Here is an 11,407-nt window from a genome sequence, read left to right on the forward strand (position 1 = left end):
GGGGGGGGGGGGGAGGCATCTTAGGACAAGTTTCTATGACCTTCAGTAGCTGATTATCCTACTATTTGCTTGCTAACTTTCCCGGAGCCTCCAGGAAGAGTGAGCCTAAGTTTACAGGTCTGAGAGTAGTTCTCTGATTTCAGATGAGATGCATCTGCTCTGCAAAACCATTATCTGTGCTGCTCAGATCTAGAGCTGCTGAATCTTGTGCCCAAAGTATGCATGCAAACTTCAGCCAGACAGGGTTTTGCAATCTTTGTTGCTAAGAATGCAGCAAAGAAATGATAAAAAGCCCTTGTGACTCATGGATTCCCTATGAGACGACCTCCGTACAATGCCTGAGAAGGACGCCGAGTGCTAGAATCTCTACCAGCCCAGGGGGGAAAAAATCAAGAGAAAAGAACAAAACCTTTTGATGGGGAATAACTCTGTGAATGCGGCTGCTGAAACTTCCTGGGTAGACGTTGTCAAATCATGACAGTAACTTGTGTCTACAGAGAAGCAAGGTAGATGCCTTCTCTCATCCCCAAACTACCTGCTCCGTCTAGCTGTTCAGCTGCGGTTGCAATTTTCTTCCCCCTTGTCTGAACCAGTGCCTGTCACTAACTGGAGTGGAGAACAATGCTCTGCTCCATCTGCTGCTTCAGAGATGTTTTATAGCTTCCTCCATTCACATGACCTAGGATGATTGGGGGTCAGGAGGGATGAATGGGATTACTCTTTCCTCCATGCCTGGCAACTTCTGCTGTCTTTGCATTCATTTTGCTCAGATCCAGAGCGGCTGGGCAACAATGCAAGACATGGAAGAGTATCATTTCGCACTCTATATATTCCCTCTTCACAAGTGCTTGATTGCTGAGGGTGCAAGGCTGTGCAGAATCAGTGCAGATCCAGAGCTTGTCAGTCTGGTCTAGAAGAGAATAATCCTTTTCCTGTTGGGGCTGGCTCCAGCAAGTTGCCAAAGCCCTCCTGCAAGGTTCTGAGTTTCCTTCAATTCCTATTGCTATAATCGAGCAGCAAAATGCTAACAGTGCACTCAGATGGGCCATGGCTGCTACCAGCACAAAACACTGATCTGATCTTTGCAATAACTGCCTATTCACAACTGAATCATCCAGAGTAATCGGCTGAGGTGTCTGCCTCACTTGCTACCTGCCTCTGCCTTACCAATGGCTCGTACTACATGTTGCTCCAACCCATTGCCTGCCCCTCAGCTCAAAACAGATGGCTTTTGGTGCTTTCTTACCTGCTAAGGAGACCAAGAAGATGAGGTGTACAAGTGTCTCCATGTCCATCCAGCAGGGAAGGAGAGAGGAGTCTGAACAGATTCGAAGAATTTTTGCTCAAGATCAAGTGTTTGGTGTTTTTCCCCTTGCTCTGCAGAAAGGAATGAAAACAGGAACTTGTTTTCTGTTCCCTCCTGGTGATGTGCCAGGGATGTGTGCTTCTGTCTCTGGCTGAAACCGGGGCATCAGCGGTGCCCGGGCCAAGCAAGGATTTGGTCTAGACAGCTGGAGAAGAACTGTCATATGATGAGAGGAAACCATGAAGTTGGGAGGTGCTCTGAGACCATGGGTTAGGTGCCCACTGTTTTGAATAAGCCTCATAGGCCAGCTCTTCCATGGCCTGAACCTGTGGGGCTTAGCTCATGGCTTATCCCATGGTAGTTCATCTAGGAAGCTCCCCGTAGACCATGAAGGGTGGAAGAAGAGGGCTGAGGGCCTGGGAAGTCTCCACAGAGACCCTAAGAATTTATTTAATAGATTTCATAGATATTAGTGCTAGAAGGGACCTTGGGAGTTCATCGAGTCCAGCCCCCTGCCCAAGGGGCAGGAAGTCAGCTGGGATCATAGGATCCCAGCAAGATAAAGGACAATGACTTTGTCCTTCAGTTGGGCAGTGGGAAAAGAGCAACAGCAAAGCCTGCCCTGACAATTCGACATGACCGTTTAGGGCAGGAAGGGGCAGACTCTTTTTATCTGCTTGCAATTTTGCAGGACATATGGGAATTGAGGCCTCAGCTTCTTTTTTTTTCCCATGAAACAAAGCCCTTCTAGTCAGTACAGAGCCCAGGAACGTGCTGTGGCAGTGGTTTGGTATCAAGTGGCTCTTTTCCAAGTTAACTAATTTAATGAGATGGGGATTTCCATGGTGACTGCCACTGTGGGACCTGAGTGGTGCCATTTCCCTCACTTGGAGGCCTCTCCTTTTAGTAGTGTCTTCACTGCGTGCCACCTAGTCTATGGGAGCTGACAGCATGACATCAAGAAGGGGCAGGATGGCAGATGTCTCCTTTGTGCGCAAGCACTTACCTTTGTCTCTCTCCTGGCAGTCCTCGGCCACATCCAGAATCGCATCCCACGTTTTATTTTTCCATTCATTCTCAGTGTGGTGGGCAGGAATTTAGGCTCAATTCCTTGTGGCTTTATAAATGATGGCCTAGGGCAGTGGTCTCCAAAGTGGGGTGCGCAAGACGATCCATTAGGGTGCGGGAAGAAAATATTAGAACTTCTATTTATATTTATTGTTATCTATGTATATTGTACATAATATATTAGTACAGTAGTACATGTATATAAATTATAAATACATAAATATACATATATTGGGGATGCGTGCTCAAAAATTTTTTACTGATAGGGGTGTGCGATCAAAAAAGTTTGGAGATCACTGGCCTAGGGGACAGTGGTGCAAAGGGAAGAAACTGGGTGCTAAAATAAACACCAGAGAGTCTGTCCTCTTGGTCAAAACCTCTGTACTTCTCCCCATCCCTTCCTTCCCCTTGCCCAAAACACGCCACCCCTACCCGCCAGCCAGTTCCAGTTTCTAATTTTCCATTGTTAGCTACTTCACTTTTAAACCAGTATTTTCTTTCTGAAAGCTACCCAGGTGGTTGCATCCCTTTTAAGGTATGTTCACATTTAGAAGGATCAAGAAATATTGTTTCCAAGCAAAACCCCATCTCCTTCCCTCCCTCCCTCCCCATTTTTGTTGAAAGTTATTGTTGCCAAGGGAAGCTGCAAAATCCTCTTTGTTGGAGGGTTTTAAAGAAGTGGTTTGCCTGGGCTGGTTTAGAACTTCCTGCATCTGGGCAAGGAGTTGGCCTAGATGACCTTCCCTTCCACTTCTGTGATGCCGATTTGCTTTATTGTTTCTCCCCCACCCCCCAAGAAAAAAAAAGCTCAGTCAAAAAGACCATTTTCCACTATAAAACTATACTGACTTGCTCTGTTTCAGGGTTCAGCCACCCTTGGCACACGTGCCAGAGCATGGTACACAAGGCCATTTTTCTCGGCATGCCACAGCTGGCCCAGGGTCTGGGCAGCTGCCCCAGTATGTGGTGGGGAGACTTCAAGCCCTGCTGCCAGCAGCCTGGGCTCTGAGCAGGCGGCAGCTTCCCAGCAACCTGGCCAGCTTTGGCGGGCAGCCAGAAGGCTGCAGTGGGTGCACCAGGGTCTGGAGCCCCAGCCCAGGCTCCGTGCTGGCGGTGACTGCATGCATGCCTCGGGGCACACAGCAGGGAAGGGGTCAGGGTTGTGCTGCTCCAGGCCTCTTCCCCACCAGGCACCCTGAGGTGTGTGTGCAGCCACTGCCACGGAGCCTGGGCTGCTCGCGGCAGGAAGGCTGCAAACAGCTGCACCGGGGTCCAGCAGGGCTCATTGCTGGTGGCAGCTGCATGTGCACCTTGGGAAGAAGGCAGGGAAGGGGCTGGGGCTGCGCTGCCTAACAAGGATTGGCCCCTTGTAGCTCCCCTGGCATCCGTCCCTGGCACGCCAACTTAGAAGTTGAGATTGCAGGGTTTTTTGGCATTAGGTTAAAAAACATTGCCTACCCCTGCTCTGTTTCAATCAGTTCCTGCTATTGTTTAACTCCATCCCCGAGCCTGATGATCTTCCTTATCTGTAGTTCTCCCGTGGCTCCCTACTGCAGCTTTGTTTCTGACCCTACCTTGTACATAGAGAGGGGTTTACTTTCTCTTGTTGTCTACCTGCTGTTACTATTTGATTTCCTTGCATTTTTCATCCGCTTTGCACTGGTGTAAATGGCTGCCCAAGAGAGAGCAGCGGGGAACCAGGTGCTAGATTTGTTGTGCTGGTGAAAGGTCTCAATCCTGAAAACCAAGGACCTCTTCTATCCTCAAGGGAGTAATAATACAAACTTTCCTGCTGCAGCCCTAAAGAGTGTGCATAGTCCTAACTCCTAGAGACCAACCAGTGAAGTCTGAGGGGATTCGGGCCTTTTAACAATACCACCCATCTACCAAACATGGGGCCTGTTTTAGTTGTGTTTTTGGGGGGAAGTGGCAACTTCTGACGGAGAGCTGGAAAAGCTGTTTCATGCAGCTCCCCAGACAAAAGGAGTGTCGGGCGAGGTGTTTCCAGGAGAGAGGAGGAAGTGTGAATGGCCATGTAGAAAGCCTGCATGAGGCTGTCTGGAATAGGCAACAAGCACTGTACACATCATGTTCCAGAAAATGATTTTAAACCAAAGCAAAGCAGAGGAGGGGATCCTAGAAGAATCAGGAGAATGGAGGGTCTCTTATGAGAGAAGTCTGAAAAAAAGCTTGCCTTGTTTGAGCCAGCAAAATGAAGGTGGAGAAAGGGGTGCTGCTGCTGGGTATAAATATTTGTGGTTTAACACCACTGGGGGAAACAAACTAGTTTGACTTTAAAGGTCAACCTGTCGGCGGCAGGACGGATCCCTATGAATAAATCTAGGGTGGAAAATACAGGAAGAATAACGTGTTCTGGAGCAGACTTTCCAGAGAAGCTAGGGGCCTGGACTTGAGGAGCAGCAAAGTCTCTTCCAGGCCTATGTGCTTATAACAGCTCTGGGACCCTGCTAGCCAGGGTCAGATTCACCCGTTTCCCATGAATAAAATCTGCATTTCAGCTTGATCTTTTGACTCACAACTGCACCTACATCCTTAGTTAGTTGGCCCTTGGCAGCTCCCACTTCCCCTTGGTCTTCTAGACCCATCACCTGATGCTGAAATCAGCCCTCTGTGCTCATACTACTACTCTTCTTCCTCTATTTCTTTGTTGCAACGTAACTTCTTATTTCCTTCCTCACTGGTGCTGCTTGCACAGGCTTTCCCCGTGCCTGTCCTTCCAGGCGCTACAATAGAGACCCTTCTGTTCAGAAAGGCCCCCAGTGCCCCTATCCTTCCTTCCTTCCCCTTGGATGTGTGTAAATCCATCTCTTGGGTTTTTGTTTTTTTTACCTGGAAGCCTCTTTATTGGTTTTCCTGTGCTGTCCTTATTCCCCACTGCCTTGGCTTGAGTAACCAGCGTGGGTATTATAGAAGTCAAAAGAGCAGACAGTGTTGACTAATATAAAGAGCTGCAGACAGAACGACTTGCCCACTCCCAGTGGGGGCATGCTGGGTGGCGGTGGGTCTGCAGCAATCTGGAGGTGGGGTCTGTAACTTTTATCTATACTAGGTGATATTATCTGTTTGCAGTGAGCTGGCTATAGGGACTTGATAAATGCACTTGATAAATGTCCCAAATCTAGGGACAAATTGAGCATTAAAGCTGTGAAGAGAATTGTATAATACTCAGGGCATGACTTTTGAGATGCTCCTTATCATTAGTCAGAGCAGCCACTTTAATTATGCTCCTGCCATAACAGGACACGTACAAAACACACACATGCAACTGTGAACCTATCCCCTTAACTCCCATACACATTGCTTTTGCAAAAAATCATAGAATATAAGGTGGGAAAGGACTACAAGAGGTAACCTGGTCTATCCCATCCCTCTGCCCCAGGGCAGGATCACCCATACCTAAACCAGTCGTGGCAGATTATTTTTTGAACCTACTCTTAGAAAACCTCCAGTGATGGATCCCACAACCCCTGAAATAATCCATGCCCGTGCTCGTGTGTTAAGCAATCATTAAGATAACTTTTCTAATTTAAATGTCTCTAGTGTAATTTAAGTCTATTTGGTCTTGTCCTACCCCCTGTGGAAATGGAGAACTGTTTCAGCCTTCCTCTTTGCAACATCATCTAACATATTGGAAGACTATTCTCTTGTCTCCCCTCCATCTTCTCTAGGTAACAAAAATTTAGTTTCTTTCCAAGAGCCTGTTGCCCATGTATCCACATTATGCAGGCAGGTCACTACGTTAGGGCTCCTCAGGCATTTTTCAGACTAGTACATTTAAACATATCAGTTTAGCCATTGCAAAAGTACTCTGGTACTTTGATTCATATAATATGGACCTTCTAGGATGGAGACGTTATTGGGCTGTCTGTAATACAGCACAGCACCTCTGCAAAACATGCTCAAGCTATTTATTGCAGGTATGTTCAGCAAGACATGTTGCACCCACCATCCGCCTATCTGCATGTCCCTAACTGCTCACTTTCTCCCACTCTCCAAGTAGAAGATAAATCCAATAACATTTGACTCTGAGTCTCAGCCGCATGATGCTTTAGTGGGCTTGGAAGCTTGCAAAAATATTTGCCCAGCCGTAGGCCTTTTAGCTGACTCCTCAGGTATTTCCTTCCTTTTCTTCAAAGCCAGACACCATGTCAGGACTTCTATTTGCAGTGAAACTGGGCTCCTGCCAGCTGAAGCGAGGCATGTTTTGAAAAATGTGTCCCACTCATGGCAGTAGAGTTGCCATTAAATTAACTGGGGGGGAAAAAGATGTCCATCTTTCTCCAGCTGCCACTCCATGAGATGCTCCACAACTACTTCTGATGAAATTCCCAGCAGGCCTCTGACATGAGGCAGGTTTTGAATGCATATATTCAATTATAGCACGGGTGGGCAAAATGCAGTCTGGAGGCCGGATGTGGCAGGCCAGGCCATTCTACCTGGCCTGCAGTGCCCCTAGAAAATTTAGAAAATTAACATTCATCTGCCCTGGGCTGCCTGTCATGTGGCCCTCGATGGCTTGCCAAAACTCAGCAAGCGGCTCTCTGGCCAAAATAATTGCCCGCCCCTGAATTATAGCAATGACTTAACTCTGTTCCCTGTGTGTAGTTACACAGATACAATCCATCTCCAGCATTAGTCCAGTTCAGTTTTTTATACCCTGGGAAGAATGGGTAATTCAGGGCGCGCTCATTCTTTGGAACCTGATGGTAATGGCTTTAACGCAATGGTGGCATATTCCACAGGCTCCGTAGGAAAATTGTTGCGTGTAATTGGAGCCTGACTTGGCTCAACGTTGGCGTAGATGGATTCATTTGGGCTGGTTTGGGGTTTAAAGTTCAACATAGCATATTTTGGGTCTTGGGATGTCCCCTCTCTGTCATCCTTGGGATCTTCTGTTTTGCCAACATCCTGCAGCTGGGCACAGAAAAGGCAATTACTTCTCAGCGTCTTTCATAACTACACCACAACAGATGCCCAAAGGACAAGAGTCATTCAGACAAGGAGGAAATGGAGTAATGACTTATGTTACCCACTGTCCTGGGGAAGGTGGGGCAAGAGTGAGCCTTGTTCACTGTTCTCCTTTCCTGATGCCTACTGTCACTTCAGCCTTTCACCTTTGCCTTCTGAGTGATGCCAGGTTTGCCCTCTCCATGGCATTAAAGTGACTGCTTCTGTCCACTCTACAGCACAATTGCTATTTGGTCCCATTACCATCTGGATCACTGCTCTCTTCCTCTGTGCTGCATTTAATACTGGCACTGTTGGCATTCCCAGATTTTGTCATAATGTGGCCTGATTTTAATACAGAGGCCATTTCACTGGCACCCCCCTTCACAGTCAACCTAAAAGACAACCTTCCTACTTGTTTGCAAAGACTTCCTCATGGTAACTACAGCAATTGCACTTTATGGTTTTAAATGCAGCCCAGCAGCTAGAAATGAGGAAAAGCCAGTGCTGTATAATCAGCCACTTTCCCCAGCCCACCAGAAAATGCTCCACAATTAGTTTGCTAGGTCCATCTGGGGCTGTTAAATACATGAGTCATGAGTTTGCCCACAGGGTATTGCCAAACGTATGACTGCTGTGAGGATATGGCAATTCACTCTGCACATATTCTTCTACTAAAGCCCATACTGGGCTAGATGGACCTTTGATCTGACCTCTTGCAGCTGTTCTTATTTATGCAATTTATCCTGTGCCAATACCAAGGTAGCAAGTAGCTCTTACCACTGTGGGATTCCCCGGTTTGTCATAGATGCCTTCAGCTTGTTCACCACCTTTTCCTTAAGACAAGATTGAATGTGTTAGAAATGCAAATCCTGCTTAGTCCTGGGTATGTCTCATGGGACACAAATATAGGTGAAGGCCACAGAGTGCATTGGCTGACTGTGTTCTTTGTCACTTGTGCTGCGTCTACTTAAGAGGGGGAACAAACAAACCCTTGCCGATGCCTGCAATCGGCCACTGCCATTAAACATGAGTTTGATATATTGTTCCTTCAATATCTACACTTGCTATGTTATTCTTTTCAAAACCAAACCATTTTGCATGCATCTATGGTCCTTTTATGCAAGGATCACACAGAGGTGAGAGGGGAAACTTTCAAGTAGTTCAGGCTCAAAATGTAGGCTTTTTTACAGAGAAGATTCATGAAGACTCTCTACAAAGTGTTAGAGTAGTTTGCTCAGAGGTAGTCATTCCCTTGCTGTGTTTGGAGTACAGAGGGCTCATGTACACACTACGATTCTTGCTCTTTCACGCACCGCAACATATTGCAGCGATGGGCTTGTGCACAGGGACGGTGGCCTGGAGACCACAATGGAATCAAGGAGTCTGGATAGTGTGGAAGGGAGTAAGCAAGTGGAGCCTAGGGGCTTGCTGGTTCAAAGACCCAGATCCATCCTCGGCGTGCTCCTCCTGGTTGTGAGGTGGAAGTGATCATGATGGGAGGCCTGCAGTGCTGCTGCTTCCAAGCTGTGCCTGCTTTATGTTCTCCAGAGCTGCTCAGGCTGGCGGGAGGTTAGCAACAGCACAGCCACATGTGGCACCAACAGCCCTCCGCTTACCTGTCTTCTTCCGCTGCCTGATGTACAGTATTATTGAGCTGATGAGTGCCAGGGCAAGGAGGACTCCCAGGACCACACCGAAGATGGTGAAGGGGGTATCACCTAAGGGAAGCCTGAGGAAGCAGAGGTATGTTCAGTGTTAGGAGACAGAAGGAAGGCAGAAGTCTTCCTCTCACCCTTAACACACACCTAGTGGGCACCTGGACAAAAGGCTGGAATAACTCGCCCACCTATAGGGCTTGTTCTCATTAAGTGACACGGGTGTGAATGTTCAAGCCCACCAGTGCTGTTTGGCGTGTGGTGCATGCACTGAACATCTCTGCAGGCTTGTGAGAACAAACCTTTGTTCCAGGCACAGCTGCAGATTCATTGGGGCAGAGACTGTCTCTTTGCTCTGTGCCCGTGATGCATGACAGGGGGCTCTGAGGAGCTACCTCAACACAAGTGATACAGATATAAAAAAAGAAACCGAGTTGATTCAAACAGTAAGCAGAGGTAAAGGTGGAATGCTAATGGGGAAGTATTTACTGGGGCTCTTGCAGCTTTTATTGGTGATTGCTGGCCAGCTTGGGGAGTCGGGAATGGGGAAAAGGCAAGTTAGCTCTTTTTAATGATTGATGGAGAGGATCATTTACGTTCAGCGTAGCACATCCGGAGTCATTTCTCTTGCTCCAGAGAGTAGCAGCCAAAAGGGTTACTGATGACGTAGTGACTAGACAAGCACATTCCCACTGAGGCTGGTGCTCAACTTTCACCTTCCCATTTTATCCTGGGTGACTTAATGCAGGGAAGCAGCTGGAGGGCAGAAGGTTTGAGGGAAGAGGTACCTATCTGGTACCTTTTAAAGAAAGTCTGCCTTGTCCAGCCCCATGCTAAGGAAAAGGCTTCAGAATACCTGAAGAGTATGGTCTCCAAGAGAGAAAAGTACACATTGGATGAGACTTCAGTGACTATGGGCTGATTCACAAACACAGAGGCTTTCTTTGAGAGGGAGCTCAAAGCCTTACCTGCTGCTTGGTGTGCTGGCTTCTGGGCTAGTAATGACAATGGGTGTTGTGAGACTCATGGTTGTAGTTGGAGCTGCAAATACAAATGTAGAGTTGAACAACTGGACACTTTCAACAGTTCAGGTCTTTGAACCTCCAGCTGTTACCTGATACAGTTTCCTGCCACTGCAGCCCCGCAGGTGCCAGGCAGGAGTCAACCCAGGCAGGCTGTCACTGCTGCATCAGGCCAACCTGCTTGGAGCAGGTAAAACAAAACAGGTGAGAATGGCGAGGGGGGTGACGTGAAGCCAGTCTATGATCATGCTCCCAGAGCTGCTCCAGAGAGAAGTGCATGGTGTAAAGTTGGGGCAGGAAATCAGGAATGATCTGGGAGGTGATACAGACTGGGCAGCAGAGAGGTGGAGGGAGTGGGAAGGGGAAGCCAGACTCTGTAGTCAACCACATTTATTTCTGACAAACACTTGCTTACCCTTGGAAACAGCCAATTGAACTTCAGCTAGTCGGTAAAGGTGAGGAGAGACATAAAGTGCGCACCAGTAGACACCAGAATCATCTGCTTGTAGCTTTTCCACGGTGATGGTCACAGTCCCGTTTTGAGCGTTGTCGTGTAATGTGGTTCTTTCAGCCTGGCCTCGATGTCGATAACGCCGATAGCTGGTGTACGTTCTGACCAAGATATTGCAGTTTCCCTCGTCCATGTATCGGCACCAGGCTTTCCCCTGTCTGCCGTAGTCCCGTGCGCTGTACGGACACCGGACAGTGAGCTTCTGCCCCTCCACAGCTTTGTGTTTCTGGACACCTAAGAAAACATCACGCGCGGTCAGTGGGATCCAGCTGACGAGTGTGGGGATGAGAGAAATCGGCTGTGAATGACACACAGGTGGACGGGCAAATTCTTCCCTGCCTAACTGCTTCCACCAGCATTTGTTCAGCTGCGATCGGGGTGAGCTCGCAGGGAGTCTTCAGTGTGAAGTGCCCTGCAAGCCAACTACAGGGACGGCAGAGAGTCATTAGAAGAGGGGCAATGGTTTCTTACGGTGATATATTTTACGAGACTAACTGCAGAGTTGGGGTGGAGTTAGATAGATATTTGAAAGCAAGACATCCTTCATCAGGGCTCATCTTAGAAAACATCTAAGCAGTAAGTGGGGCATGTCGTGGGGGCTGAAGAGAAGAATGAAGAATTATTACTGAAGAAGAAGCATCAGGAACCTCCCGGCTGAATCCCTCAGCTCCCTTGTGATCCAGGCTGGTTCGTTGTGTGAGACAAGAAAGAGGGACAAAGGTACGTGCAGGGTAGGAGACAGCGAGGAAAGTGGGCGATGGTGATAGCAAGTGCAGTAGGTCGAGGGAAAGCTGGTAAGGAAGGAATGCGGCTTACTTTGTAAGAAATGTACTCACGCTGAGAAACCCTCAGTTGAATGGTCTTTAGATGGTAC

General features: G+C 48.0%; 2 protein-coding genes across 2 annotated transcripts in view; both read right to left on the minus strand.

Moving 5' to 3' along the window:
• The window catches only part of LOC109295379 (triggering receptor expressed on myeloid cells 2-like), a 6,054-nt gene extending 4,491 nt beyond the window's left edge, over positions 1–1,563 (minus strand). Inside the window, exon 1 of the mRNA XM_019514224.1 lies at positions 1,247–1,563. Coding sequence (XP_019369769.1) covers positions 1,247–1,295 — 49 coding nt within the window. The 5' untranslated portion in view covers positions 1,296–1,563. The remainder of the gene's footprint in view (positions 1–1,246) is intronic.
• A 5,326-nt stretch (positions 1,564–6,889) lies between these two features.
• Positions 6,890–11,401, minus strand: LOC109295380. The gene is made up of 6 exons (XM_019514226.1): positions 11,370–11,401; positions 10,438–10,767; positions 9,969–10,041; positions 8,962–9,074; positions 8,123–8,178; positions 6,890–7,309 (listed from the first exon to the last, which is right to left on the minus strand). The coding sequence occupies exons 2-6, from the start codon at positions 10,664–10,666 to the stop codon at positions 7,082–7,084; spliced, it is 699 nt and encodes a 232-aa protein (XP_019369771.1). The 5' UTR covers positions 10,667–10,767; positions 11,370–11,401; the 3' UTR covers positions 6,890–7,081.
• Positions 11,402–11,407: the final 6 nt, after the last annotated feature.

Source organism: Gavialis gangeticus, unplaced genomic scaffold, assembly GCF_001723915.1.
Source record: "Gavialis gangeticus isolate Ggan-Ray unplaced genomic scaffold, GavGan_comp1, whole genome shotgun sequence".
Classification (NCBI taxonomy): domain Eukaryota; kingdom Metazoa; phylum Chordata; order Crocodylia; family Gavialidae; genus Gavialis; species Gavialis gangeticus.

Bases quoted from the DNA above. Each gene is read 5' to 3' on its own strand.
- LOC109295380 (XM_019514226.1), bottom strand. From the start codon at position 10,666: ATGGACGAGGGAAACTGCAATATCTTGGTCAGAACGTACACCAGCTAT. The intron at 9,075-9,968 runs GTAAGGCTTTGA...CTGCTTCCTCAG, and splicing joins GCCAGCACACCAAGCAGCAG to GCTTCCCTTAGGTGATACCC. The intron at 8,179-8,961 runs GTAAGCGGAGGG...TCTTGTCTTAAG, and splicing joins CAGGCAGCGGAAGAAGACAG to GAAAAGGTGGTGAACAAGCT.